The following is a 26300-nucleotide window of genomic DNA, read 5'->3' as shown; positions in this document are numbered from 1 at the left end:
TCCCTATCCGGCCCTGGTGGCCTGGCGCACGCATTGGATGTGGGGGAGCATAAAGAAACACCTTTCTGTTCCTACCCACACTATCAATTAAATATCAGTTTTAAGAAGCCTCTCAGAAAACAGTTAGTTACGATAGGAATATGGTTCCTAATATTTAGAATGTACCCTGCCAGGGAAGGACTTATTCACTTTGAGATGCCGTCTCCCCCTACGAACGCTGTAGGCGTGGACTCTTCCTATGTCGGGCTCCCTCTGCGCCAGCGCGAACGTGTCGCGGCGCCAGGAATTGATCCCAATCAAAGGTGAAAGCGGCTGGAAAGCCACACCCCTTTCCCCGTAGAAGTTCGTCTTGCGTGGGAGAAACCTGTGGGAACTAGAGTTACATAACGCGCTGTCGTCACTGGGACCATTTCACCCGCCTCGCTGGTGGTGGGGTGGGGGTCCTCTCCATCCCCGCTGCGCTCCCGCCCCAGCCTGACTGCCGCTGTCGCTTCCCGGCTGGCCTTCCACGTCCCTCCTGCGCATCCCAGCTGCATTCCACAGAGTACCCGAAGAGATCCCCCCCCCCAACTTTTTATTCTCAAAAAGGTGACTGGCCCTGGCCAGTTTGGCTCGCGGTTAGAGCGTGGGCCTGCGGTCCAGAGAGTCCCGGTTTGTCCCGCTAAGGGCACGTAGCTGGGTTGCAGTTTGTCCCCGGCCCTGGTTGGGTCTTGGGGGAGGCAGTCACTCTATGTGTCTCTTTCACGTGCTGTTTCTCTCTCTCTCTTCCTCTCTTTCCCTCCCACTCTATCTGAACAAAAAATGGAATATTGTCCTCGGGTGAGGATAGAAACAAAAAAACTTGATTGTTTTTCAGAAAAGTTGCAAAAAATAGTTCAGTAAACATACATAGACACTTCCTCTAGATTCACCAACTTACCATTCTTACACATTTGCTTTAACGCTAGCTACATACACAGTAATGATGACGCACTATCCCTAAATATGCGAGCATGTATCTCCTAAGAACAAGGGCATTCTCCTAAAAAATCACAACTATCACACTCCGGAAATGTTAAACTGATAAAATACTATTATCTGACACTTGGGCAAATTCAAATTTCTTCAGTTGTCCCAACAATAGTCTTGAAAACTATTCCCTAGCCTATCCAATGGAATCTAATCAAGGCCCACCCAATTGGATTTGGCTATGGTGTTTCCTTAGATCTGCGTTCTCAACCTGTGGGTCGCGACCCCTTTGAGGGTAGAACGACCCTTTCACAGGGGTCACCTAAGACCATTGGAAAACACATATTTCTGATGGCGATTCATAACAGTAGCAAAATTACAGTTATGAAGTAGGAATGAAAATAATTTTATGTTTGGGGGTCACCACAACATGAGGAACTGTATTAAAGGGGCGCGGTATTAGGAAGGTTGACAACCACTGCCTTAGACTCTTCTAACCCAGGACAGTGCTAGTGAAATGGCAGGACTGCCTTGGTTCCTTGCCATGGCTCTGGGGGAGGAACAACTTTCAGGCTGTTGGCAAAACTCAGTTTTTTGCAGGTTGCCATTTCCTTGTTGGCTTTTGAATGGCGGTTCTCAGCTTCTAGAGGCCATCCACACTTCTTGTCTTGTAGCCCCTCTTCCTCCATCTTCAAAGCCAACAATGACAGGTCAAGTCCTTTTCACACTTTGAATCCCTCTTCCCTCCCATTCCGCATCATCGTTCTTTCACCACACTGCTCTGACGCCAGCTTGAGAAAGCTACCTGTTTCTGAGATCTCAAATGATGACATTGGGTTTACCCAGGTGATCCAGGATAACCTCCTTATCATAAAGTCCATAACCTTAATTACATCCTTTCAGAGCAGGACCTACATTGTGTTTGATTGAATAACCAGGGACAGGAATCTTGGGGGTAAGGACATCTTTTAAAATTCTGCCTACCACAAACAACCTTCATATAATTGTTGGAGAAGTACATGAGTTAACTCATGTAAAGCCCCTAGAACTGTGCCTGCCATGAAGCACTCAAAATCTATTATATATATATAGTCTCCAAGGTTTTAGGAATCAAGGTTATTGGACTTGATTAGAAGTACTAATTAGCGTGGGAACATAGTTTCTGAATAAATCAAGTTATTTATTTCCTCTAAAAGTCTGATGAGAGACGACACTATGGTACTATGGTGCAGCCCTCTGTTTACTTCTCAGGGAATATATCTGTAGCCCTTGGCTGCCATTAGATTATGCTCCATGGGGGGAATTATGCTCCATGGAAGGCTGTGTGCACACATACACATAAACACACATAGGCACATACACATATGTTAACCTTAACTATATAAAAATGCTCCCAAAAGAGGAAAATAAATATATTAAAAAATTAATATTTTCTCTGCATTTTTTATGCATTCCATTTAGAACTTTTAAAAAAAATTTAAATTAGGCATTACTGTCCCTTCCCTTCCTAAATAGCTATTGATCTAATTTGAGGAGAGTAAAATGTCAGTTGTGTATATTCCAATCTCTGCCAATTGTTACTCTTGTTCTTTTGCTCCTAACATTCTAGCAACACATGTGATCAACTGTTTATTTTTAAGACCTCTATCTTATTAAAGATCAGAATTTGTGGAAGCTTAAGACTTGGAAAATATAGATTTTACTAACAGAATCAAGAAAAATGCTAAAATTAAAGATGTGTAGGCATATATATATATTTTTTTTTATCCTCACCCGAGGATATTTTCCATTTTTTGTACAGATAGAGTGGGAGGGAGAGAGAGGAAGGAGAGAGAGAGAGAAACATCGACGTGAAGGGACACATCGAGTGGCTGCCACCCGCACGACCAACCAGGGCCGGGGACAAACTGCAACCGAAGTACGTGCCCTTAGCGGGAACCGAACCCGAGTCTCTCCGGACCGCAGGCCGACGCTCTAACCGCTGAGCCAAACTGGCCAGGGCTGTAGGCATATATTTTTATTTTATGACATGTAAGTAGGACAGATAAAGTAGAAAATACTTTTGAAACTCTTACAATAAATCCAGTACTGACAGATGTATTAGGAGGATGTCCACAGAACTATTAAGAACTCTGATCTTAAAAGAGTTACAGTGTAATGGAGAAAACAAAATTGGCACACATGAAGCAAGTAATACTTCAATCTAAGCTTGTAGTTTTTGGCTTTTGGATGCCAAATGATATACATCCAACTCAAACTTTCCTGAGCAAAACATCAGAAATTATTGTCTTATAGGAGTGGACTCTGAAATGTAGGGGTGGAGCAAAAGGGCCCAATCTGTTTCCCAGTAGTGGTATAGCTTCTGATTGTTGACTTCATTCTCTTAGGCATCTCCATATGTTTTGGGGGAAGGGCATGTGCTTATACCTATATGACCACCAGCATCTCTAGGGTCACAGCCTATGGCTCATGATCCAGAGGGAAAGTGGAAGCTGCTTTTCTGTCTCGGTTCTGAGAGGGACTCTGATTTTCCTGCTTGGGTCATATTTTGTCTCCTTGGACCAATACCGAGTCTAGGGTGATGCAGTAATATTTTTTCCCAGCGCTCCCTGTCATGGCCACAGGAGGTAGAACTGTGTGACTGGCAAAGTCACTAGCAGCAAAATGAGTGAGAAGATCTACCCTATAGATGACAGAGGTGAGGATGATGCAACAAAACTTGGATGAAAACATTCTGGGAAAACAAAAACAATAGATGTCCATTAAAAACACATTACTATACCATACCATACCATACCATGCCATGCCATGCCATGCCATGCCATGCCATGCCATGCCATACCATACCATACTATACCGTTTTATCAATGGTGGTAGAAGGCAGAATAATGGCCCCCAAAAAGGTCAACTTCTAAATCTCCAGAATCTGTGAATATGTTAGGTTATATAGCAAGGGAGAATTAAGCTTGTGAATGAAATTAAGTTTCTTTATCAGTGGACCTTAAAATAATATGTTCCTGAATTACCCAGATGAGCCCAAGGTAATTGCAAGGGTCCTCAAATGGAAGATGGCAGCAGAGGAGTTGGAGTCAGAGAGAAACAATGTGAGGAAGACTCAGCGGCGGTTGCTGGCTTTGAAGATGAAAGGTGACCAAGAGCTGGAAAAGGAAAGAAAGTGGATTCTCCCATATAGCTTCCAGAAAAAACACAGCCTACAAACACCTTGGTTTTAGCCCAGAGAGAACCATATCAGACTTCTGACCTTCAGACCGTAAGAGAATAAATTTGTGATGTTTTAAGCCACGAAGTTTGTGGTAAGTTGTTCCAACAGCAGTAGGAAACTATGACAGTGGAGGATGACATGATGTGCTGGAAGCTAAATTTAGAGTCTCACTTAATTAAAATCTGTCTTCTACCACTCAGCTGTGTGACTTCAGTAAAGAGAGCCTTTCTGAACTTTAGCTTTATAATCTGTAAAAATGAGGCTATTCATATTTGTCTCACAAGGTTTTTATTAAAGGTTAAACAAGATCACACAAGACAAAGCACACAGAAAAATTCTTAAACATAGTAAATGCTCTGTGAATACTAGCTCCTATTATTATCATCATGATAGTCAATCGTCAAAAGAAGCCCTAAGTTATCTAGAGCATACATTATCTCCATTTTAAAGATAAGAAAACTGAGGAATGTTAAGCAACATCACCTAGCTAATAGGTCAAACTTCAAACTCTGGTTTTAATTTACAGTCTGCAATCTAATTTCAGAGAACTCCAGAGGGATTGAGTACTCCCAGTATACCCGCTGAAATCCTTCCCGGCTGCCTTTTGCTAATTGAATGTTCTATTTGTGCTTCAGGCTATTCAAGAATGTGAATAATTGAGTGCATGTTGTTGTGGGGGTGGTGGATAGTGGTGGTAATCAGTGGACAGCATAAGCAAAAATGCAGAACTGGGAATAAAGCAGGATTCGGGATCCTAGAATCGCAGAGGTTTAGAACTTAAAGCAGAGTACATACAAACTCTTAGCCCCTAGGCCAAATCTGCCCTATCCAGATGTTTAAACTAAGACAAAGAAAACAAAACAGGAAAAACTATATCAGAAACTGAATGAGAATGTATTTAGATTGGTTTTACAGGTTCCAGTTTTGTCCCTGTCCCCACATTCTTCTAGTATTCCACCTGGCCAGTTCACATGATTACCTGAAACCTGCATGACAGGGCATAGTTTTCAACCTTTGGCTTAAGGGGACCTTACACAGTCTCTTATTTATTTATTTTTTAACATTTCTAATAGACTTTATTTATTTTTATTTTTATTTTTATTATTGAAAGTATTACAGATGCCCCCCCCCCCTTGATCCCTCTTCCCCACTCCCACCCCGCTCCTGCTTTCCCCATCCTATTGTCAGTGTCCATTGGTTATGCACATATGCATGTAAATTCTTGGGTTTGTCTCTTCTCTCCACCCCACCCTCATCCCACCCCCACATCTCTTATTTTAAAAATGAGGCCTAAGTATGTTCAGTGCTTGAGAGATTATGGTAGTTACTACTTCTGATCAAGTGGGGGGGGGGGATTATTAAGCCACGAATGAGTTACAAGTATATAGAGAAACTGGTTCTGATAGCCCTAGGGAATGCTGGGTGGAGGCTGAATCTGGAAGATTTCCTGGACTGGTTAGGTCTATGATAACAACTTTATTAAGTCAGGTGCTATACAAATATGAATTTCATCAATTGTTCATTTGTACTTTTTCAAATTTAACATCTCAAAAATCATACAGTACATTGCATCAGATGGCTTCTTCCAGTGACAGGTAGCCAGGCAGCAGCTGTGACTCAGTTGTTTTTGTAAGTGTGCACAAACTTGGTCATAGCTGTTCAACACTTCCATTGAGTTATGGGTATTGTTGGCTGTATATTATTATGTTTAACTGCCATTTAAAATGTATTATAAAAGATTGTGCTGTGATTGGCATAATAAAAAGCTAACCACGTATGGAGATAGGTATGAAAAGAACAGTGGGTTATAAACTTGTATCAGTAAGGCAAATACAGAATATTGTAGGGATGACCAAAATTTCTTGTTTTCTTATACAGCAACCAAATAACTTACAGTTCCAAGATAAGGTGATAGTCTTGAGTAGATAAATCAAAACAGTTGCTTATTTCAGTTCAAGGTGGAGAAATTGCCAAATGCCTCAGAATATAAGAAAGAAATTTATCAGGAAGACCAAGCAGGTTTTGAGGTACAAGTTACTATTGTTAAAACATCAAATATCAAATTGTCCAAAACCTTGCTGCTGCTTTTGAATAAAAGCTGTTGAATTTTCATCAGTTGCTGAGAAAAACTATGAGTTTAGTCAAGTGGGGAATCAAGGTGGAAAATCCTGATATTCTTTGACAGCCATCAAAATTAACCTATCAATGTTAAAAGTTTATATTATATTTCTTATCTGCATCATGTGCTGAAAAAGGCTGGGAAACACTGTAATAGATAACACATGCTACAGGCTTTTGAGAAAAAATTATAGGATCAATGGAGGATGAAAAGACTGTGAAGTAATAGCCAATAATGACTTTAAAAAATGTTCAAACTCATTAGTGATCAATGAAAATAAAATATCTTGGCTTCCAATTAAGTTCTAGGATTTCTCTCCCATGGGCTCCATTTCATGATCCTCACTCTTACCTCCTTTTATTTATTCCCTCATTCTCTCCCTCTCTTTCTTCCAATTTTCTTCCTTCCTTATATTCTCCTCTCATGCAGAGAGGTTTAGCAATGATCTATTATAGGGTGTCCTAAGGTCTCAGTCTCTAACCTAAGTGGCTCATCGATGAAATTTTTCTGAGTAGACAGTTCCTTCCTAAGAGGAATTCAGGCAGCTGCTGCAACAATACATTTTTCACTTTGTTAAAATTGCATTTGTGAAGTTTATAGAATATATAATAGACTACATTAAAGACTCCCAATTCTCTGTTAAATTTTTACTCATTTTAGGTGCATTTAAAGTTACTGTCTTAGATATAAGAAATGTTTCAACTCTTGACCCTTAATAGAGGCAGATTTGTCCCTAGAATAATTTATAGGTTATTTCTTTCTTTTTAGCTTCTGTAACCCCCAGATTTCTGAGTTCCGTTCCCTGGCTTGTGAACATCATGCTGCTCTTTATTCTTTTTGGAAGGAATCCTGGATATGGCTGCAGGAAATCCAGGCTGAGGTCACTTGTGCAATGTTGGGAAACAACTTAACCTCTCCAAGCCACGCTTACATTGTTTGTAATTTGGGAACAGCTGTATCTCCTCACCTGCCCACTTTGTGAACTATGGTGAGGATCAAACAAATATATGAGGGATGTCAACGTTTCTGTTAAGTGTAAAGGTCGAATCAAGTGTGAATGTCTATTATTGTTGTTGCTACAATACCATGTCATTTAATTAAAATAATTAAACACTTCATTAAATTAAAGTTGCATCAACATACACATTTTTAGAGAATCTGAGGTAAAATCATATGTTTGTATTTGGTTATTACAATTTTGGGGCTCCTCTCATGGCAGCGGCCCAGATGGAGGAGTCCCGTGGCTGAGGCACTGTTCCCTGCACAGTCACAGCATGTTGTGACCTGGGCCTCACTTGTGGGCTGGGCGACCTGGGCCCAGCCCCACCTGGATACCTGGACAGGCCCCATGGAGCCTCTCAACCCTGACCCAGGCTACACTTTTTTTTTTTTAAATTGGAGTTGGGGGGGGGGGGATGGAGCAGGCCTATCAGTGAGCTGGCTACTCCTTTTAATCTGATTATTAAAATTTCTGAAGGTATAGCAATTAGCTTTGGCTATATAAAAATAAATAAATAAATAAATGTCCACAAACCCCCAATGTCATACTACGAGCAAACATTTATTTAGCTTACATGTGTGGGGGTTAATGGTGGGTTGTCCAGTCCAGGCTGGGCTCAGCTGAGGTGTCTCTCACTCTGTTCCTGGGACCAGCTGGCCAGCCAAGCCCGTTCTTCAAGGCTGTGGTAGAAGTGGAAGTCAGCAAGCAGGAACACAAGCTAGTTCCAGTCTCAGACTTTGAACTGGCACACCATTATTTCTGCCCCATTTTATTGACCAAAACAAGTCACATGGCAGAACTCGGTGTCAAGGAGTGGGGAAATATACAGCTGAGTCTCATTGTTTGTGGTAGTTACGGTCTATAAAGTCACCATGTACACTGAATTAGTAAAGACTAATTGCTCCCAGGAGAAATACAGGTTAGGTTTCTGTGAGCCTCTAGTCACCTTTTCATCGACAGACAGATGTACAATGTTGTTTTATGTGTGTTTCTGTTTAAAGAGACCTCACTTAATATGTGTTATTGATTCATTAACACTGAATTCACAACCAACACTACCACAAGTTATGCCTGAAGGAGCCTATCTAACACTTGTATTTCCTCTATAAAGCACATCACATTCTTCTTGGACTTAGGAACACTAGACAGCAGTAGCACATCAGCACAATGCCTAGGCCATGCATATATACAGTGAAATCACCAACAAAAAGCACAAAAATTTAAAAATGTGGCACTAGCCCAGCTGGTGTGGCTCAGTGGTTGAGCATCAACCCATGCACCAAGAGGTTGCTGGTTCGATTCCTTGTCAGGGCACATGCCCAGATTGTGGGCCCAATCCCCAGTGGGGGCATGCAGGAGATGACCAATTGATGTTCTCTCTCATCAATGTTTTCATCTCCCTCTCCCTTCTTCTCTCTCTAAACTATAAAGAAAAAAAAATGTTTTAATATTTAAAAAATATGGCACTAAATAGACTGCAAAAAGAACACTTGTTTCCAGTATGAGACTTCAACAGGGAACTCAAGATTTCTGTCATTCCTCTGCCCATGTCTGCGAATAACTGTGAAAATGACAAAGTATTAATTTGGGGGATTATTGAATTGTTAACAAATAAATGTTAGCTGTAGGCAAATTAAAAAAGGAGGATTCATGAATAGTGAGGATGAATACTACTTTGACTCTTGGAAAAAACTTAAAGTTATATGGCAAAGAATGTGGATAAAGGGAGGGTTAAAAAATTGGGGCCATAATGCAGAATGTTGGGTCCCATCCCAGACTTATTTAATCAAAATTTGCATTTTAGACTCCCCAGATGTTTGTATGCACATTCAGGTTTGAGAAGTACTGCCCTTGATATGAATGTAGGTACATCTATACCAGAGAGAGACAGTTAAACCCTACAAAGATAAGGAGCCTACTAATATATTAATAAAGTTTTTTTTTAATTTATTTTTTCATCCTCACCCAAGGACAAGCTTAGAGAAAGGAAGAGAGAGAGAGAGAGAGAGAGAGAGAGAGAGAGAGAGACATCGATGTGAGAGAGAAATATTGATTGGTTGCCTTCCATATCTGCCCTGATCAGGAATCGAACTGGCAACCTTTTGGTGCACAGGATGATGCTCAACCAACGGGGCCACTCTGGCCAGACTAATTAAGTCTTTATGGGTCCAAAAGTCTGGGTATGCTGGGACAACCTCTCTAAGGTGATAAAAATGTTATTGCACATTACATTTCCTATTAATTGGGAAGAGGCAGAGCACTTGGTGTGACTTTTTGGCTTTTGGAGGCAGCATATGCCACACATGGGAATACAGCTGCAACACTTTTATTGGTTAACATAGACAGCTGCCAGTTTAAGTGGGTCCCTGAGGAAGGGAGTGCTCTGCAGCAAGTCCAAGCTGAAATGTAAGCTGCCTTGCTATTTGACCTTAGATGTCTCAGCAGATCCAATGGTGCTTGCGATGTTCATGGTAGATAAGGATGCTGTGTGGAGTCATAGGTAAGCCCTAATAGGAGAGTCATCATTCAGAAACTCAGGATTCTGGCGCAAGTTCATTCCTCTGACAGTAAGTCATTTGTCAAATACTCATGGTATGCCACTGAGAGCCTGGCCATTGCAACCCAAGTATTATGCAACTATAGCTGCCCATCATGTGCTGGATATTTCAGATTTACCAAATCACAGTTGGGTGGGGATAGCAGCAAGCTATCAGATAGATAAGAAAAAGGAGGAGTCATGGAGTCATGGGTAGGAAATTCCTTGGAGGTCAAAGAACAGTGACCAGAAAAGACATGAGTGGGAGAGTTGAAAGTTCCCCAAGAAAGACAAACTCAGCATAATGAAATAATGATTTTCTCTCTCTCGCTAACTGTTCCCTTCCCTGAATGCCCTCTATTTGGGTGTAGAATTGTAATATGGACTCTATCCCAGGTCAAATTTCTGGATTTACCATTGACAATTCCTGTTCATCAAAGGGTTATCCCTTAAAACAGTATCTCTTTTATCTGTGACTGCCTCTCCATCTCTATGACTACTGCTTTAATTAAGTCTCTCATCATTTCACTTGCAAGTTTTCTACATTATCGACAAACACTGTTTCTGCATACCAGATTATTCCATTCACTCCATACCAGATTATTCCCTTCACTCCTCAACTCTTTATTGGGTATCTACTATGTATCAGGCACTGAGTTATGTCTTGGGGAAACAATGTGAAGAATTAAAAAATATGCTTCTGTAGGCCTCATGGAATTTACATTCTGGTAGAAGAGAGATATGAAAATCCTGCTTAATTTCCTTCAGTGACTCCCTGTTTTCAAGATGAAGCCCAGATCTGTATTAACTGGCTTGTTCCTACTTATCTCTCCAGCATCACCTCTAATCACTGTCCTTCAATCTTGCAGGCTCTGCAGCCACAATGCATACTTTCCCTTCTTCAGAGCACCTCTTTTAAAAGGGTTCACTCCAGCCCAGCCGGTGTGGCTCAGTGGTTGAGCGTTGACCCATGCACCAAGAGGTCGCTGGTTCAATTCCTGGTTCAATTCCCGGTCAGGGCACATGTCCAGGTTGTGGGCCCGGTCCCCAGTGGGGGGCATGCAGGAGGCAGCTAATTGATGTTCTACCTCTGTCCCTCCTTTCCGCTCTCTCTAAAATCAATAAAGAAAAAAAAAAAAAGGTTCACTCCAGCTGTCCACCTTATCCAGGAAGCCTTCCAGACATCCCCGTCCCCCTTTACCTGCACTTCTTTGGAGTTCCAGCACATCTCATATGTATCACTATTGTGACCCGTTCTTTTGTCCACTTCCTATCCACTACCTTGAGCTCATCTTTGTGTAACAAACACTTAGTACAGTGTTTGATTCAAAATAGGTACTTGACATTTTTTGTCAAACATGTCCCCTGCTCTGCAATAGCAGACAAGGTCAACGCATCACTTCTGCAGCTTAACAAAGGAAGTTCTATGGCATAACTTCCAGGCATCCTCGTGCCTTGGGGCTTCCATATGGGCAGCTACCCTGTCCTTACCTTTCAGACTAGGACTCAGGGGTACGCCCCCTAGCGCCTCTGGTTGACTCTGAAGAAATGGGTGGGGCGCCCACTAGCACGCGGTCCCAGACCGGCGCATGGCGCATGCGTGGCACCGAGAGGTTGGCTCTGATAGGAAGAGTCCAAGCGGGCGGGGAGCGAGGTGTAGATTCAGATGCTTTTTCCTTTCGCACTAGGAGGTGGCTCTTATTTCCCATTCCGATTGTATCTTAACTTGAAACGTAAGACTTGATGTGTGGCTTTTTAGGGAGCGAGAAAAGGGATAGAGTGTTGTCAATCTCTTCTTCATCCTTCAGCACCCCTCCCGGAGGGCTGTGGTCGGACGGTCCCAGGTCACGGCGCGTGGGGGCGGAAGCGGCCGCGGCTGCCACCGCGACGGCTGTCAGAGCTGGAGAGGGGCCGGGCAGAGCTGCCATGGAGCGTCAGCGCTGGCTGCCGCTGGAGGCCAACCCTGAGGTGAGCGCGGCTCTGATTTCGGCCTGGGGACGCACGCGGGGGCGCAGGGAGCCGGGCTGCGGCCGCCGGTTCGGGGCAGTTTGTCTCTAAATCGTGTTCTCTGTTTCGTTTCCAGGTCACCAACCAGGTGAGTGAGGTGTCCTGGCCGTCTACACCTGCACCCAGGAGTCGTGCCGGCCGTCTACACCTGCACGCTCCCTGGGAGCCTGGGACTTAATCCGCGAGGGTCCCTTGGAGGGTGTGCCCATTTTACGGCCGCCTCGCTCCCACCTGGCTCCCTGCTGTCCCAGCTCCTGGTGTCCCATTCCCCCGTCCTCACGTTTCCTGGCTCTCGGGGTGTGAGGGATGTTCACCCTCTATCCCTTTTTCTCATCCCCTCTTCGCTTTGCTTCCTGCTCGTGCCGATTCCACAATTTTCCCACCCCAGTACCTACGGGGTGACTAATTTGCCTACACTCCCCGACTCCAAGCTTAGTAAACTCGCCCACCCAGCCCTTGTAATTTCATCCACCACCTCCACTGTGAAATCATCTTCCAATCATCTCTTGCTCCATAAAGTCACTCCTCTTCCCCGCCACGCCCCTTTTCTCGTCCAGTTTCTTAAAACTGGAGTTCAGTCCCTCTTATACCATGGAAAGCTTAGTATAATAATTCCCACACAAATCTTTGCCACATACAACCTCTAAAGTCCCGGTTTGGAGGTTCAAATTTGGGGAAGGAAGAGGAACATCACCCAACCACTCGATTTAAAGAACAATAAGTACTACCTGGTGTAAACTTTTGATTTGCTCATGTGTACTTTACCTTACAGTCTCAACAGCTACTTTACTTTTTACTGCCTTCTTAGTTTACTTTTATTATATGATAAACTTTCCTCCCATAATCTTCCTTCTCATCACCAAGGAATAACGATTTGTCACTTACTTAATTGCCTTTTGGTTTTCAGTGCTTGTAGAAAATTCCTTATATGAGGAAAGTAGACATATTTGAATATTGTCAGCAAAACCTCTGTCTTATTATTCAGGTTAATTATTCACATTTGAAATTACTATTATTCCTCTAACTTTTATCTCTTTAGTAATTTAGAACAAAGCTTAAAACCCAGCATATATCTTTATATTATTCTTATAGTGGCATTTCCTATGGATACTAATTTCCTTTTGTTTTACCCCCTTTAAAATTTGCTGTTCATTTTTTTCCCTAACACTCTTGGACCACTTTTTAAAGTGAAAGTAATCTTTAGGCAGAAGACATCAGTATTTGCAACTTCTGATTTAATGCCATAGGAAAGAAACATACTTCTCTTACACTTAACCCAAAACAATTTCTACACTTTTTGTTTGCCTTGTATCTGGAGGGTGTTTGGTTCCATTGATTTTGTGTCTGTTCTTTCACCAGTACCACACTGTTTTGATTACTGTAGTTTTATAGTAAGTCTTATTTTTCAAAATTATTTAGGCTATTTTAGTTACTTTGCCTTTCTACATAAATTTTATAATCAGCTTCACAGTTTCCACCAAAAGTCCTGTTGTGATTTTGATGATGAATGGGTGCCTAAATCTATATCCACATTTTGGGGGAAACTGGCATCTTGACAATATTGAGCCTTGCAATTCATGAAGGTGGTACATCTCATCATTTATTTGATTTGTTTCAACAGTATTTTGTAGTTTCAGCATGTAGATCTTGCACAAATTTTGTTAAATTAATACCGAAGTATTTAGTGATTTTTGGCACTATTGTAAATTATACTGTTTTAATGTTTCAGTTTCTAATTATTCATTGCTATATAGAGAAATAGTGTTTTTTTTTCATTAAAATACTTTATTTCAGACAAAATTAATATTTTCAAAGTTAAGGATAAAGCAAACAGACTTCTTTGTTGTCATTATTTTAGGTAGTTGTGATTTTCTTGAATACTGTTACTGAATATCATTTGAATATTTGCCTACATGCTTGTTGGAGGCTTCTCTAACTTTTTCTTGATAGGAATACCAGTTTTTCTGAATTCTTTTTCCTTCAGATATTCTATTTGGGATTCTTCATAAAAGGCAGGATCATTATAGTAAGCTGTTGGATGTTCTTTCAATGCAGAATTTTCTTTTAGGCATTTTACTACCATAAGGATCTCAGGTCCCTTGCAACATTTGGTAAAATCTTGAATTTGTTCAGAACATCTCTCTTGGGCTTTTCCTCATAATTTTAGGGATCAAAACATATTTTTGACATGTCTGAGATGATGTCGGGTCGAGCACCATCTCGGCAACAGAGCTAGAGATGCTGTTTTTATATGTTGACTTAGTGTCCTACTGCCTTGCTAAATTCACTTATTCTAGTAGTTTTTTTCTTTTTAAATGCTTTGGGATTTTCTATATAGACAATTTTATTATCTGTGAATAGACTGTTTTATTTCTCTTTTTTATTATTTATTTTTTTAAATCCTCACCCAAGGATATTTTTTCATTTATCTTCAGATAGAGTGGGAGGGAGGGAGAGAGAGAGAGAGGACACATCGATGTGAGAGAGACACATTGATTGGTAACCTCCTGCACAACCCTGACCAAGGCTGGACTGAACAGCAACTGAGGTATGTGCCTTTGACTAGAATCGAAACCACAACTTTTTGGGCTGACGCTCTAACTGCTGAGCCAAACCAGCCAGGGCTATTTCTCCCTTTTTAATCTGTATGCCTTTTATTTCTTATCGCACTGGTTGGGACCTTCAATACTACATTGAATAGGATGGAGATAGGTCATTCTTACCTTGTTTCAGATGTTAGGGGGAAAGCATTTGATCTTTCATCATTAAAGATATTAGTTATAGGGTTTTAATAGATGCTTTTTATCAGGGTAAAAAAGTTCCCTTAGTTTACTGAGAGTTTTTTTTTTTTATCATGTGTCAATGTTGAATTTTCTCAAAAGACTTTTCTGCATCTCTTGAGATGATTATTCAATGAAGAAATAATGTCAATTCTACATAGTAGGAGGGAGACACTTTTCAACTCATTTTATGGCTAGCATTATCAGACAAATCATAACAAGAATGGAAAACCAATATCCCTCATGAACATAGATGTAAAAATCCTCCACAAAATATTAGCAAAGAGAATCCAGCAATATATAAAAGGATAATTTATCATAACCACAACAATTTATCCTGGTATTGTAAAGCTGGTTCACCATTCAAGTCAATCAGTATAATTATATTAACAGACTAAAGAACAAAACTTTTTTTAAATGATATTATTTTTTTTAATAAGATACAAGTTTGTATTACTGGAAGTATATTCTGTGATTCAGCTGTTATCAGACCTTGTTCCTGGTAATCTTGATAAACTATAAAAACATTCACTTATTCGCATTAATTAAATGGTATTTTGGGAGCATCTTTTTTTAATACCAGGTATCTGAGCAGGAAGTGGTTATACTTTGGTGATTAAAACATGCATAGTTTTCTGCTTTTCAGTCCAGTGGGAGGAGACAGAAAAGTAAGCAAATAATTAGCAATTATTATAGGTACAATGAAAAAAATGAACAGGCTACTGTGATGGAAACCATCAGTGAAAAATCGCAGGTTGAGATGGTGACAGAGAGGCCATTCTGAGGTACATAAACAGAGAAGGGATGTTATTAGTATATGATTGTATACCATTTCCAGCATGCTTTGCTGTGGTTCAGTTTGTTTTAAAATAATTTATAAAAGAAGTGATGCACTTCTAGTGGGAGAATATATAAGTATCTAGGAAGTGATTAGTTTTAACTACAACTTTTGTGAGTGTTTCTTTATTCTCTTTGTATTAGTGATAGAACTGAGGATAAAAATGAATAGAAATTTAACTAACTGACTTAGAATATGGAGAATTAATAGAATTAAGCCATAGGAAAACCCCAACAACCGTATCCCTCTCCACCTTCTCTTACTTCCTCAAGTTAAGGGACTAGTAGGCCTTTTACTTACCTAGATTTCACAGTATTACCATTTGGGAGTTGCAGGTGTTATTGTATTTTGAGCAAATACTGTTTTTGCTCTAATGATGCCTGCTTTGTATAAGAATGATCAATAGATCATTATTAACTGTGAGACATTAACTAGTAACCATGTGTCTCAGTGGATATGGTAAACAATGATTTCTTTGTTGGTCAATATGCTGTCAATCCCTTCTAAGAGTATTTTGTCATGCTACAGGTAGCACTTACCTAGAATGAAATCAATTAAGTAATGGAAAATATTTAAAAATTTTCTGCTCTTTTATTACACATACATTTAAAGGGATAGTAGCAGCTTGTCGCTGATGGAAAGTCACAGGTATTTAAGTATCAAGAATTATAACTTAAAAAAAAACCTGCAGTCTGTGATATGGCAATCATAGCATTTCTTTTTATGAATACACTAGATTTTCATTCTGATTATGTTTTGTGATTTGAGTACAACACAGCCCCATTATGTATATTTTAAATATCATTGTGTTTTAGAACCAATAATTTTTGGTATGGAAATCCCCCAGAAATATTCCTAACGGTGATTTTATTGAAGAGGCAAGGTATTTTCTAGCATAATGTATAATATCCAAAGGAAAATAAATTTAACATAGCTGTTGCATTTAGCTTAGATGCTGATGTTACCAGAGAATTGCTTTTCCCTGTTGCTAGTGGGAGTATGGTTCTTGGAGTGCCCCGGAATAAGCATTTCCGGAGGTCCACACAGGAGAATGAGATGTGGTAAAAAGCTTTATTTTTGTGGAGTTTCATTCATTCCTTGTTTTGCAAAGTCCCATTTTCCTTAAGCCAGTCCAGGAAAAGGTGCAGTTGGACCTTTAGTAGAGCTAGAAGCAGGCCAGTGTCCAGAGTTTCCATTCCATGGTGAAGTTGAATCTGGCAGAGCATCAGGCTAAATCCTGTCCATCAGTTCATTGTGTGGGTCCCACATGGCCACGAGCCACGTGGGTGAATGCAGGGGAGTGCTCCCCCTGCAACAGGAGTCCCAAGAGAGCCAGGGTGCCAAGAGTCAAGAGAGAGGAACCTTTGTTTAGGAGCTCATATATCAAATCTTTCTGCACTTACAGTGGCTATGCCTATTCTGGCCATCGGCAGGTAAGTACCTTCCCACATCACCCAGACCTTACTGGGCATGCATCTAGTCCCTTCCCCCATCAATCTACAGGGAATAGAACTGTTGCTTTCTGGCATAGTTGTATAAATGGCATGTCTATATTATCTAGTTTCTCCTTTGCTCCTTTCCTGTTAAATAATAACCATGTTATTATAACGGTATCAATTAGAGTTGGAAAAAGAATTAGAGATCATTTGGATTATTGCCATAAACATACAAAAATTTCTAGTTAGTAGATCTCATCCTAGGAAAAAAAAGAACCTGTTACCCTGTCCTCCTCCAGCTACTGTCTCATATATGTTTCCCTTCTTTGTAAAATTTCACAAAGAATTGTTCATAGGAGCTGTCGCTACTTTCTCATCATCACCCCCCCCCCACCCCCACCCCTGTATTCACTTCTATCTAGCTTGCTTCTGTCCTCACCATTTCATAGTAACTATTTGAGTTTTGTTGAGTTTACTATCACTTTGCCAGATCCATTGGTCACTTTCTGGTCCCATATTTCTTGACTTCTCAGCAACATTTGGTAGAGTAGGCCACTCCATCCTTTTTGGCTTCTGTGATAATTCTGATTTTCTTCCTTTTTCCTTGACTGCTTCCTAGATTTACCTTTGCTAGATCATCTCCCTCCCAGCTTCTAAGGAGTTCCTCAGAACTTGGTCCTAGACTGCTAATTGTTTTTGCGTGTGTGTGTGCATTCTCTCCCTAGTAATATTTTCCTTTGTATAGCATTAATACTATAAATTGTCACATAGTTGATCCCATTTACTCTAAGCCTGGAGCAGATTGGAAACCTGTTTATTCAACTATCTCTTTGATATCTCCATTTCAATGTCTTATAGATACTTCAAACATAACATGGTTGAAAAGAAATCCTCTTGTCCTCCAAATGCATTTTTACCCCCATTCTTCTACAGGCACTGCCATTTATCCTGTGCCCAAGTCAGTGTCATTAAATCTTCTTCACAACTCTGCTGCTTTAGAGAGGCTATACTGTATTGATTTGATATCTTGGGTTTTATCTCTGCTCTGAGTCTGTGGGCAGTTACCTAACCTCTTTGTACCTTAGTTTCTTATAATTTCTCCAGATCTTGTAAAATTGTAAAGATTAAATAAATGACTACATGTAAACGATGTAAAACAATTTCTAGAACAAAGCATGCACTCTGTGAATGTTAGTTTTTAAAAATATTCTTCTTTCCCCAACCTCTGAGATCCAATTGATCTGAAAATCTTTTAGAATTTTCTTTCAAATTCTATTCCAAATCTGGACATTTTCTCTATTGCCACTACTACATCCCAAACCACCATCATCCTCAGTGTAGACAACTGTAGTAGCCTCTTAACTGGTTTTTCTGCTTCTCCCTTCACCTCCCTAAAATGTATTCTGCATATGTACCCAAAGTGGTTTTATAAAAATGTAAATCACATCTGATGTCTCCCTGCTTAAAACACTCAGAACACAAAATGGTCTTCCACTGCTTGTCCTTTATAATGGAATTCGAACTTCTTTCTGTGGCCTGATGAGGAGGTACTGTCCACTTCTGTTCCACTCATGCTGAGCTCAGTCTCTGAATGCCAAACCCATTCCTTCTTCAGAGTCTTTGTACTTTCTTACTTTTTGCTTGAATCATTCTGATCTGGATTGTTTCATGGCTGGTTCGTTCTTGTCATTTGTGGCTTAACTTGAAGGCACAGCCTCAGCCTTTTCTTGATTATGCAGATAGAGTTCCTCCCCAACCCCCGAATCTGCACTGAGATTGTGTCTTGTTTTATTTTCTTCAAAATACTGCCTTGTGAAATGATCTTATTTATGTCTTTACTTGTTTATTGTGTGTATACTACTACTAGAATGTAAGTTCTGTCAGAGCAAGGACATGTCTGAAGTGCTAAGAACGGTGCCTGGCCCATGGGGTGCTCTCAACAAATAGTGAATGGAAGAATGAATAAATATTATACAGCGGCTTTGCTGCTCCAGAAAATCTTTCTCAAAATTATCTTTAATGTGGTCATGAATCTTTTACTGAGCAGTATTCTATCTCATAAGGTGATAATATAGTTAGAAGGATATTTATTTTTACTAAAACAAAATCTGTTTTCCTGTCACTTCCTCCAGTTGCCCATCAACTGTTTCCCTGTAACTTCCTCCCACTGAAAGCCTACAGAGCAGATCTAGTTGCTCTTTCATGATATTACTAAAAATATCTGGGAATAAGGATCATAATATTTAAATCTTTTCTGAACATGCCAGCTGTGATGTCTTCAAGAATCTTATCATTCTTGATCACCTTCCTTTGAACTTGCTTTTGTTTGTCATTTTCTTCATAAAATAGGCCTCCCAGAGCTGGTGCCATAATCCACTCTGAATGATGTGTGTTGAATATAGTGGGTTACTGCATTATTCTGAATAATACTTCTTTTCAAAAAATTTTTTGATTATAGTTGATATTCAATGTTATTTTATAATAGTTTTTTATGGCCACGTAATATTTTATTTTATATTTATACCACATCTTCTTCATCCACTCATCTATTGATGGGCACTTAGGTTGCTTGCAGATCTTGGCTATTGTAAATGATACTGCAGTGAACATAGGGCTACATATATCTTTTCAAATTAGTATTTTGGATTTCTTTGATAAATACCCAGGAGTGGAATTGCTGGATCATAAGGTAGCTTTATTTTTAATTTTTTGAGGAACCTCCATACTGCTTTCCATAGTGGCTGCACCAATTTACAGTCCCACTAACAGTACACGAGTGTTCTCTTTTCTCCACATCCTTGCCAGCCTTGTTGTTTGTTCCTTTTTTGATGATAACTAATATCTCATTGAGGTTTTAATTTGCATTTTTCTGAAGATTAGTGACATTAAGCATCTTTTCATATGCCTATACCCTTGGAGAAATGTTTATTCAGGTCCTCTGCCCATTCTTTAATTGGATTATTTGCGGGTTTTTTGGGGGGTGTTGTGTATGTTCTTCCTGGATTCTGGATATTAACCTTTTATCAGATGTATCATCAGTAGATATCTTCTTTTGTTCAATAGGTTGATTGTTTTTGTTTTGTTGATGGTTTCTTTTGCTGTGCAAAAACATTTTAGTTTGATGTAGTCCCATTTGTTATTTTTTCTTTTGTTTCCCTTGCCCAAAGAGATATATCCAAAAAAAAAAATTATATTAAGAGCAATGTCCAAGAGTTTACTGCCTATGTTTTCTTCTAGGAGTTTTATGGTTGGGTCTTACATTTAAGTTTGATCCATTTTGAGTTTATTCTTGTATATGGTGTAAGAAAATGGGCTAGTTTTATCTTTTCGTATTTATCTGTTCAGTTTTTGCAACACCATTTACTGAAGAGACTGTCTTTGTCCCATTGTATGTTCTTGCCTTCTTGGTCATAGATTAATTGGTCATATAGGTATGGGTTTATTTCTGGGCTCTGTAATTCTGTTCCGTTGATCTGTGTGTCTATTTTTACGCCAGTATCATGCTGTTTTGATTACTATAGTGTTGTAATATAGTTTGATATCAGGTCGCATGATACCTCTAACTTTGCTCTTTTTTCTCAAGATTGCTGTGCCTATTTGGGGTCTTTCGTGATTCCATATAAATTTTAGGATTATTTATTCCAATTCTGTGAAAAATGTTATTTGATCAATGAATTCAGTAAAGTAGCATGATACAAAATTAAAATAATCTTTTTATATCATACTAGCATTGCATCACTTTTGTTGACAATTGTGTAGTCAGTTCATATTGAGCCTGCAGAGAAGTAAACTTCTTTCTTTGTTAATTCCTACATAGAGTGTTTTCAGTATTTACCTATTTTATATTTTAATTTCATTTTTTTTTTACTACTTCTCCATTAAAATTTATGTTGCTAGTTTCCAGGTTTTAACTATTACTTATGCTCCTAGTTTTGCTTCTAGCAATTACTACTAGTTTACTTTTAATACTAGTTAAGCAGTTACTAAATAAGTATAATTTCTGGTATAACTCACATCATTAATTAGTAGCAAGGGAGAATCTTTTGCTTCCCAGGAACTTATGTCTTTAAAGACCATAGAAAGTGACTTTAGAACAAATTTGAAAGGAAAATGAATTTAACTTTTGTATTTTAAAAAAATTATAAATTCAGATTTTTTGTTATTTGTCACTTAAAGAATGAGGAATAATTCATTGTAAATCAGGGGCAGAGGCTAACAGTGTTTTCAATAGAGAACTTCAGTTTCTGTGCAAAAATCTGGAAGGAAGAGATGGTTATAGACCCTTTGAGAACTTAAAGAATTCATTATAGTTAAAATTAGAGAACAAGGTACAAAAAATACTTCAAGCAGTGAGAGATGAGGCTCAAAAAGTAAATAGGTACCAGAGCATCTAGAGTTTTGCATGTGGATTCTGGCAGCAAGACTTTGAAAAATCACATAACCTCTCAGACTCAGTTTTCTTTTTGGTGAAAGGATATAATAAAATTTGTTTATTTATTAATTATATTTATTATATAAAATGTATATTAATATACTTTTCTTTGTGAGTAGTCTAGAGAGATTTTTTTTTTTTTTTTTTAATCCTCACCCGAGGATATTTTTCCATTTTTTGTACAGATAGAGTGGGAGGGAGAGAGAGGAAGGGAGAGAGAGACAGAAACATCGATGTGAAGGGACACATCGAGTGGCTGCCACCCGCACAACCAACCAGGGCCGGGGACAAACTGCAACCGAAGTACATGCCCTTAGCGGGAACTGAATCGGGTCTCTCTGGACCGCAGGCCGACGCTCTAACCGCTGAGCCAAACCGGCCAGGGCTAGAGAGATTTTTTTGATACAGTTTTAAGAGTTATTTTGGGTTTTCTTCCAGTTTTGTGAATTTAAATACACATATGTGTCAGTTCTATAGATTTGTACCTTAGTATATAACTATTACAAAATGACACTTTTTTAAAATACTGAAAACTAAAATGTTGAGTTCACACTACCCATGCTAACTGTTGCTAATCTTTTAGAGAATTTTCCTCTATTTACAGATAATCATCAAACCCATAGGTGGGTTTGTTTGTTTTAAATTATAAAAGTTAGATACCTTCGCCTGCCTGGTGTGGCTCAGTGGTTGAGCGTCGACCCATGGATCAAGAGGTCACTGGTTCCATTACCGGTCAGGGCACATGCCCAGGTTGTGGGTTCGATCCCAGCCAATTGATGTTTCTCTTTCTCTCTAAAAAAAAATCAATTAAAAAATAATTTAAAAATAAGTGGGATATCTTTATGATTTAAAGAAAGTAAGAGATAAAAGTTGAAACCTACCTTCCTACTCTTTTCCCACTTCCTGGAGGTGTTTATTAATAGCTGCTTGTATACTTTTTTCTTAATCCTCACCCAAGGATATTTTTTCCATTTATCTGCAGATGGAGTAGGAGAGAGAGAGAGAGAAACATCGATGTGAAAGAGACACAATGACTGGTTGCCTCCTGCATGACCCTGACCAGGACTGGGGACAAACTGTAACCAAGGTACATGCCCCTGACCGGAATCGAACCCTCGACTCATTGGTCTGCAGGCTGATGCTCTAACCACGGAGCAAAACTGGCCAGGGCATCAGCTTGTACTCTTTTTATTCATCTGATGACTTCCTGTTTGAGTCTTACCCATAACAATCTGGAATCAGAGGATACAGCTACTTTACTTAATAAATATTAATTTAATTGAACTTTATATTAATTTCATTTTATTGGTGTTATGAATAACAAGTTAAAGACAACTATGACTCCAGTTAAAATTTATTCATTTTTGTATTTAATTTAATCTGCTGTTTAATCATTGATTGTGTCCTCAGTTTGATACTAATCAGTCTCACTACAGTTGCTGCCTTTGGTGCGTGGTACTTTTTATACTTGTTAGCTTTGGCTGACATAGAGTAAGTTTACTGCTTACTTCACATTAATCTACCAATTATGTCTAGATTGTTTTTTCACTAAAATAGTTAACTGTTACATTCACTTTATAAGCACAGATGTGATGTTGCTTTGCTACAGGTACCATGTTATTTTATAACTTAATTACAGTATGACTTTTAGAGGTGCACAATATTCAACAGATAAATATAAATTCTCTTATCAGCTGTCAGTCTTGTGCAGGTAATATTTCGAGTTGATTAAATGAATGCCTGGTTTTAGATTAGTAGCCAAATGTATCTTTTCTACCTCTTCCCCCCTCCCCCTTTTTTTTTTTTTTTTTAAAATGATATTTAGAGAGAGAGGAGGGGGGAGAGAGAGAGAAAGACAGGGGAACATCGATGTGAGAAACACTAATCGTTTGCCTCCCGTGCACACCTTGACCAGGGACTGAACCCTCAGCTTGGGTATCTGCTCTGATCGGGGATGGAACCCATGAATGACCTTTTGGTGCAGATGTTCTCAACCTGTGGGTCATGACCCCTTTGGGGGTCGAACAGCCCTTTCACTGGGGTCGCCTAAGACATAACAGTAGCAAAATTATAGTTATGAAGTAGCAACAAAAATAATTTTGTGGTTGGGGGGGTCACCACAACATGAGGAACTGTATTAAAGGGTCATGGCATTAGGAAGGCTGAGAACCACTGTTTGCTGTAAAGGACGATGCTCCAGCCAACTGAGTCACACCGGGTAGGGCTCTTTTCTACCTCTTTAACGTGATATAAATAAAAACAAATATATTTAAAATATTCATTATAAACATAGATTAATAGACATATGTAGATACACAAATGGCTGGATTATCTATTAAAATCAAGATAATCTTTATTTCAGTTCAGCAAATATAACTTGAGTGTCTGGTTTGGCTAGGCAATAGGATTAAAAAGATGAATAAAACACAGTTTCTTCTGTTGACTTTGAAAGCAATTTTAATCCTTTTTGGTTTCTAAATATAACTGAATGTTGAGAAGGGCATAGACTAAGGATTTTGGAGAAAGTGGAGAAGGAGAGGGAACTAATTTTGTAGTGCTTTATTTAACTTTATTAAAATCTAGAATCATAAATAGAAATCAAATGAAGAATAGGTATAATATAGAGGCGTCCATTGATTTCTGGCCCAGGCTATAGAGCATGTGACTTCATGAACGTAATAGATGTTGAGCACATTCTGCCAAGAAAAGTTTTTAAATTCAGTATATTTCTTATTAAACATAACTGGGACCTTATTTTTATTTTTTTTAATTCTCACCTGAAGACATTTTTCGGTATTTTGTTCAGATAGAGTGGGAGGGAGAGAGAGAGAAACATCGACATGAAAGGGACACATCGAGTGGTTGCCACATGCACGACCCAACCAGGGCCGGGGACAAACTGCAACTGAGGTACGCGCCCTTAGCGGGAACCGAACCTGGGTCTCTCTGGACCATAGGCTGACGCTCTAACCGCTGAGCAAAACTGGCCAGGGTTGGGACCATATTTTTGACCAATCATGTTGTCATTATGTGGAGTTTCTTCTACAGGCAGAGAAATGGAGGGGTATTCTCATTAAACAGAAAGGTCTTGTCTAATGGAACCTGTGTATAAGATAAATAACACTGTATAACATGGCATTAGTATACCACAGCAATTTTCAACCAGTGTGCCACAAGATTTTTTATTTTTATTTATTTATTTATTTATTTTTTCAAATCTTTATTGTTGGATGTAAAATGTATTACAGATGTTCCACATTTTTCCCCCATTGACCCCCTCCTCCCCACTCCCGCCCCCCTCTCACCTTTTCCCACATTATTGTCTGTGTCCATTGGTTATGCATATAAGTTCTTTGGTTTATTTCTTCCCACCCCCCCAACCCCTTTCCCTTTGAGGTTTGTCAGTCTAGCAATGAATTTGTGCTTCTTAATCCCTTCACCTTTTTCAGCCATTCCCCCAACCCCCCTCCCAACTAGCAACCAACAAAATGTTCGCTGTATCTATGACAATGTTTCTGTTCTACCTGTTCATTTTGTTTGTAGATTCCATTGTCGATAGATATATATTCATTGCCATTTTGTTTGTTCATACATTTTATCTTTTTCTTCAAAAAGACCCTTCATCATTTCATATAATAACGGTTTGGTAGTGATGAACTCCTTTAACTTTTTATTGTCTGGGAAAGTTTTTATATGTCCATCGATTCTAAATGACAGCTTTGCTGGATAGAGTAATTTTGGTTGCAGGTTCTTGGTTTTCATCACTCTGAATATTTCTTGCCACTCCCTTCTGGCCTGCAAAGTTTCTTTTGAGAAATCAGCTGACAGCCTAATGGGAACTCCCTTGTAGGTAACTAGCTGCCTTTCTCTTGCTGCTTTTAATATTCTCTCTTTGTCTTGAACCTTTTGCATTTTGATGATGATGTGTCTTGGTGTGGGCCTCTTGGGGTTCATCTTGTTTGGGACTCTGTGCTTCCTGGACTTGTATGTCTGTTTCCTTCACCAAATTAGGAAAGTTTTCTGCCATTATTGTTTCAAACAGGTTTTCGATTTCTTGTTCTCTCTCTTCTCCTTTGGGCACCCCCAAGATGCGAATATTGGCACGCTTGAAGTTGTCCCAGAGGCTCCTTACACTATCCTCGTTTTTTTGGATTCTTTTTTCTTTTTGCTGTTCTGATTGGGCGTTTTTTGCTTCCTTATATTCCAAATCGATGGTTTGTTCCTTGGATTTACATACTCTATTATTGAAGCTGTGTAAATTATTCTTTATTTCAGTTAATGCCTCCTTCAATTCTAACTGTGTATCCATGATTTCTAACTGGTCCTTTTTTATGCTCTTGAGGCCCTCCCTAAGTTCACTGAGGTTCTCACTAAGTTCATTGAGAATCCTTATAAGCAGTATTTTGAACTCAGCATCTGTTAGGTTGCTTATCTCCCTTTCGCTTAGTTCTTTTCTTGGGGTTTTGTTGTTCTTTCATTTGGGACCTGTTTCTTTGTCTCCTCATTTTGGCTGCCTCCCTGTGTTTGTTTCTGTGTATTACTTAACGAGAGGTATGGGGCTCGCTGAGACCAGATGCTGCTCGTTTGAAAGAATTTAGGAAAAACCTGAAGCAGGATCCAAGACAGGCCAATCCTGTGGTTAAGCAAGTGGCAACAGCTTGGGTGGGCTTGAAAGTTGGGTGGGGTGAGGCGGGGCCTCAGGGAGTCAGCAGGGCGGGGCTACCAGTGTGAGCCACGTTGCTGGAGTCCCAGATATGGCGACTGTCTGCTGCCCCCGGGAAGGGCTCACCAAAGGAACAAAGGCCTCTTACAACACGTTTGTCCCCGAGGAAGCCCCCCTCTCCAGCCCTCGCTCCAGTGCCAAACAGCTCAGTTCTTCCCTGTGTGTCTCTGGCGCCCCTCGAGCTGCCTCCCCTCCAAGCTTAGAGGGAGACAGTTCGATAAGTCCGTGCGCGGGCCCTTTAAGGAGCTGCCTGGGGCT

At 39.6% G+C, this 26300-nt stretch overlaps 2 protein-coding genes across 2 annotated transcripts in view; one reads left to right on the top strand and one right to left on the bottom strand.

Moving 5' to 3' along the window:
* Positions 1 to 11694: 11694 nt before the first annotated feature.
* The window catches only part of UCHL3 (ubiquitin C-terminal hydrolase L3), a 51414-nt gene continuing 36808 nt past the window's right edge, over positions 11695 to 26300 (top strand). Inside the window, exons 1-2 of the mRNA XM_036249995.1 lie at positions 11695 to 11794; positions 11910 to 11921. Of these exons, the coding sequence (XP_036105888.1) occupies positions 11753 to 11794; positions 11910 to 11921 (54 nt within the window). The 5' untranslated portion in view covers positions 11695 to 11752. The remainder of the gene's footprint in view (positions 11795 to 11909; positions 11922 to 26300) is intronic.
* Positions 13743 to 13988, bottom strand: LOC118622587 (COX assembly mitochondrial protein homolog; the record flags this gene model as incomplete). The annotated part of the gene is made up of 1 exon (XM_036249996.1): positions 13743 to 13988. A coding segment is annotated over one exon (246 nt), but the record flags the coding sequence as incomplete, so codon positions are not given.

Source organism: Molossus molossus, unplaced genomic scaffold, assembly GCF_014108415.1.
Source record: "Molossus molossus isolate mMolMol1 unplaced genomic scaffold, mMolMol1.p scaffold_m16_p_9, whole genome shotgun sequence".
Lineage (NCBI taxonomy): Eukaryota > Metazoa > Chordata > Mammalia > Chiroptera > Molossidae > Molossus > Molossus molossus.
The sequence above is the reverse complement of the archived record's forward strand: the minus strand, read 5'-3'. Positions and strand labels throughout refer to the sequence as shown.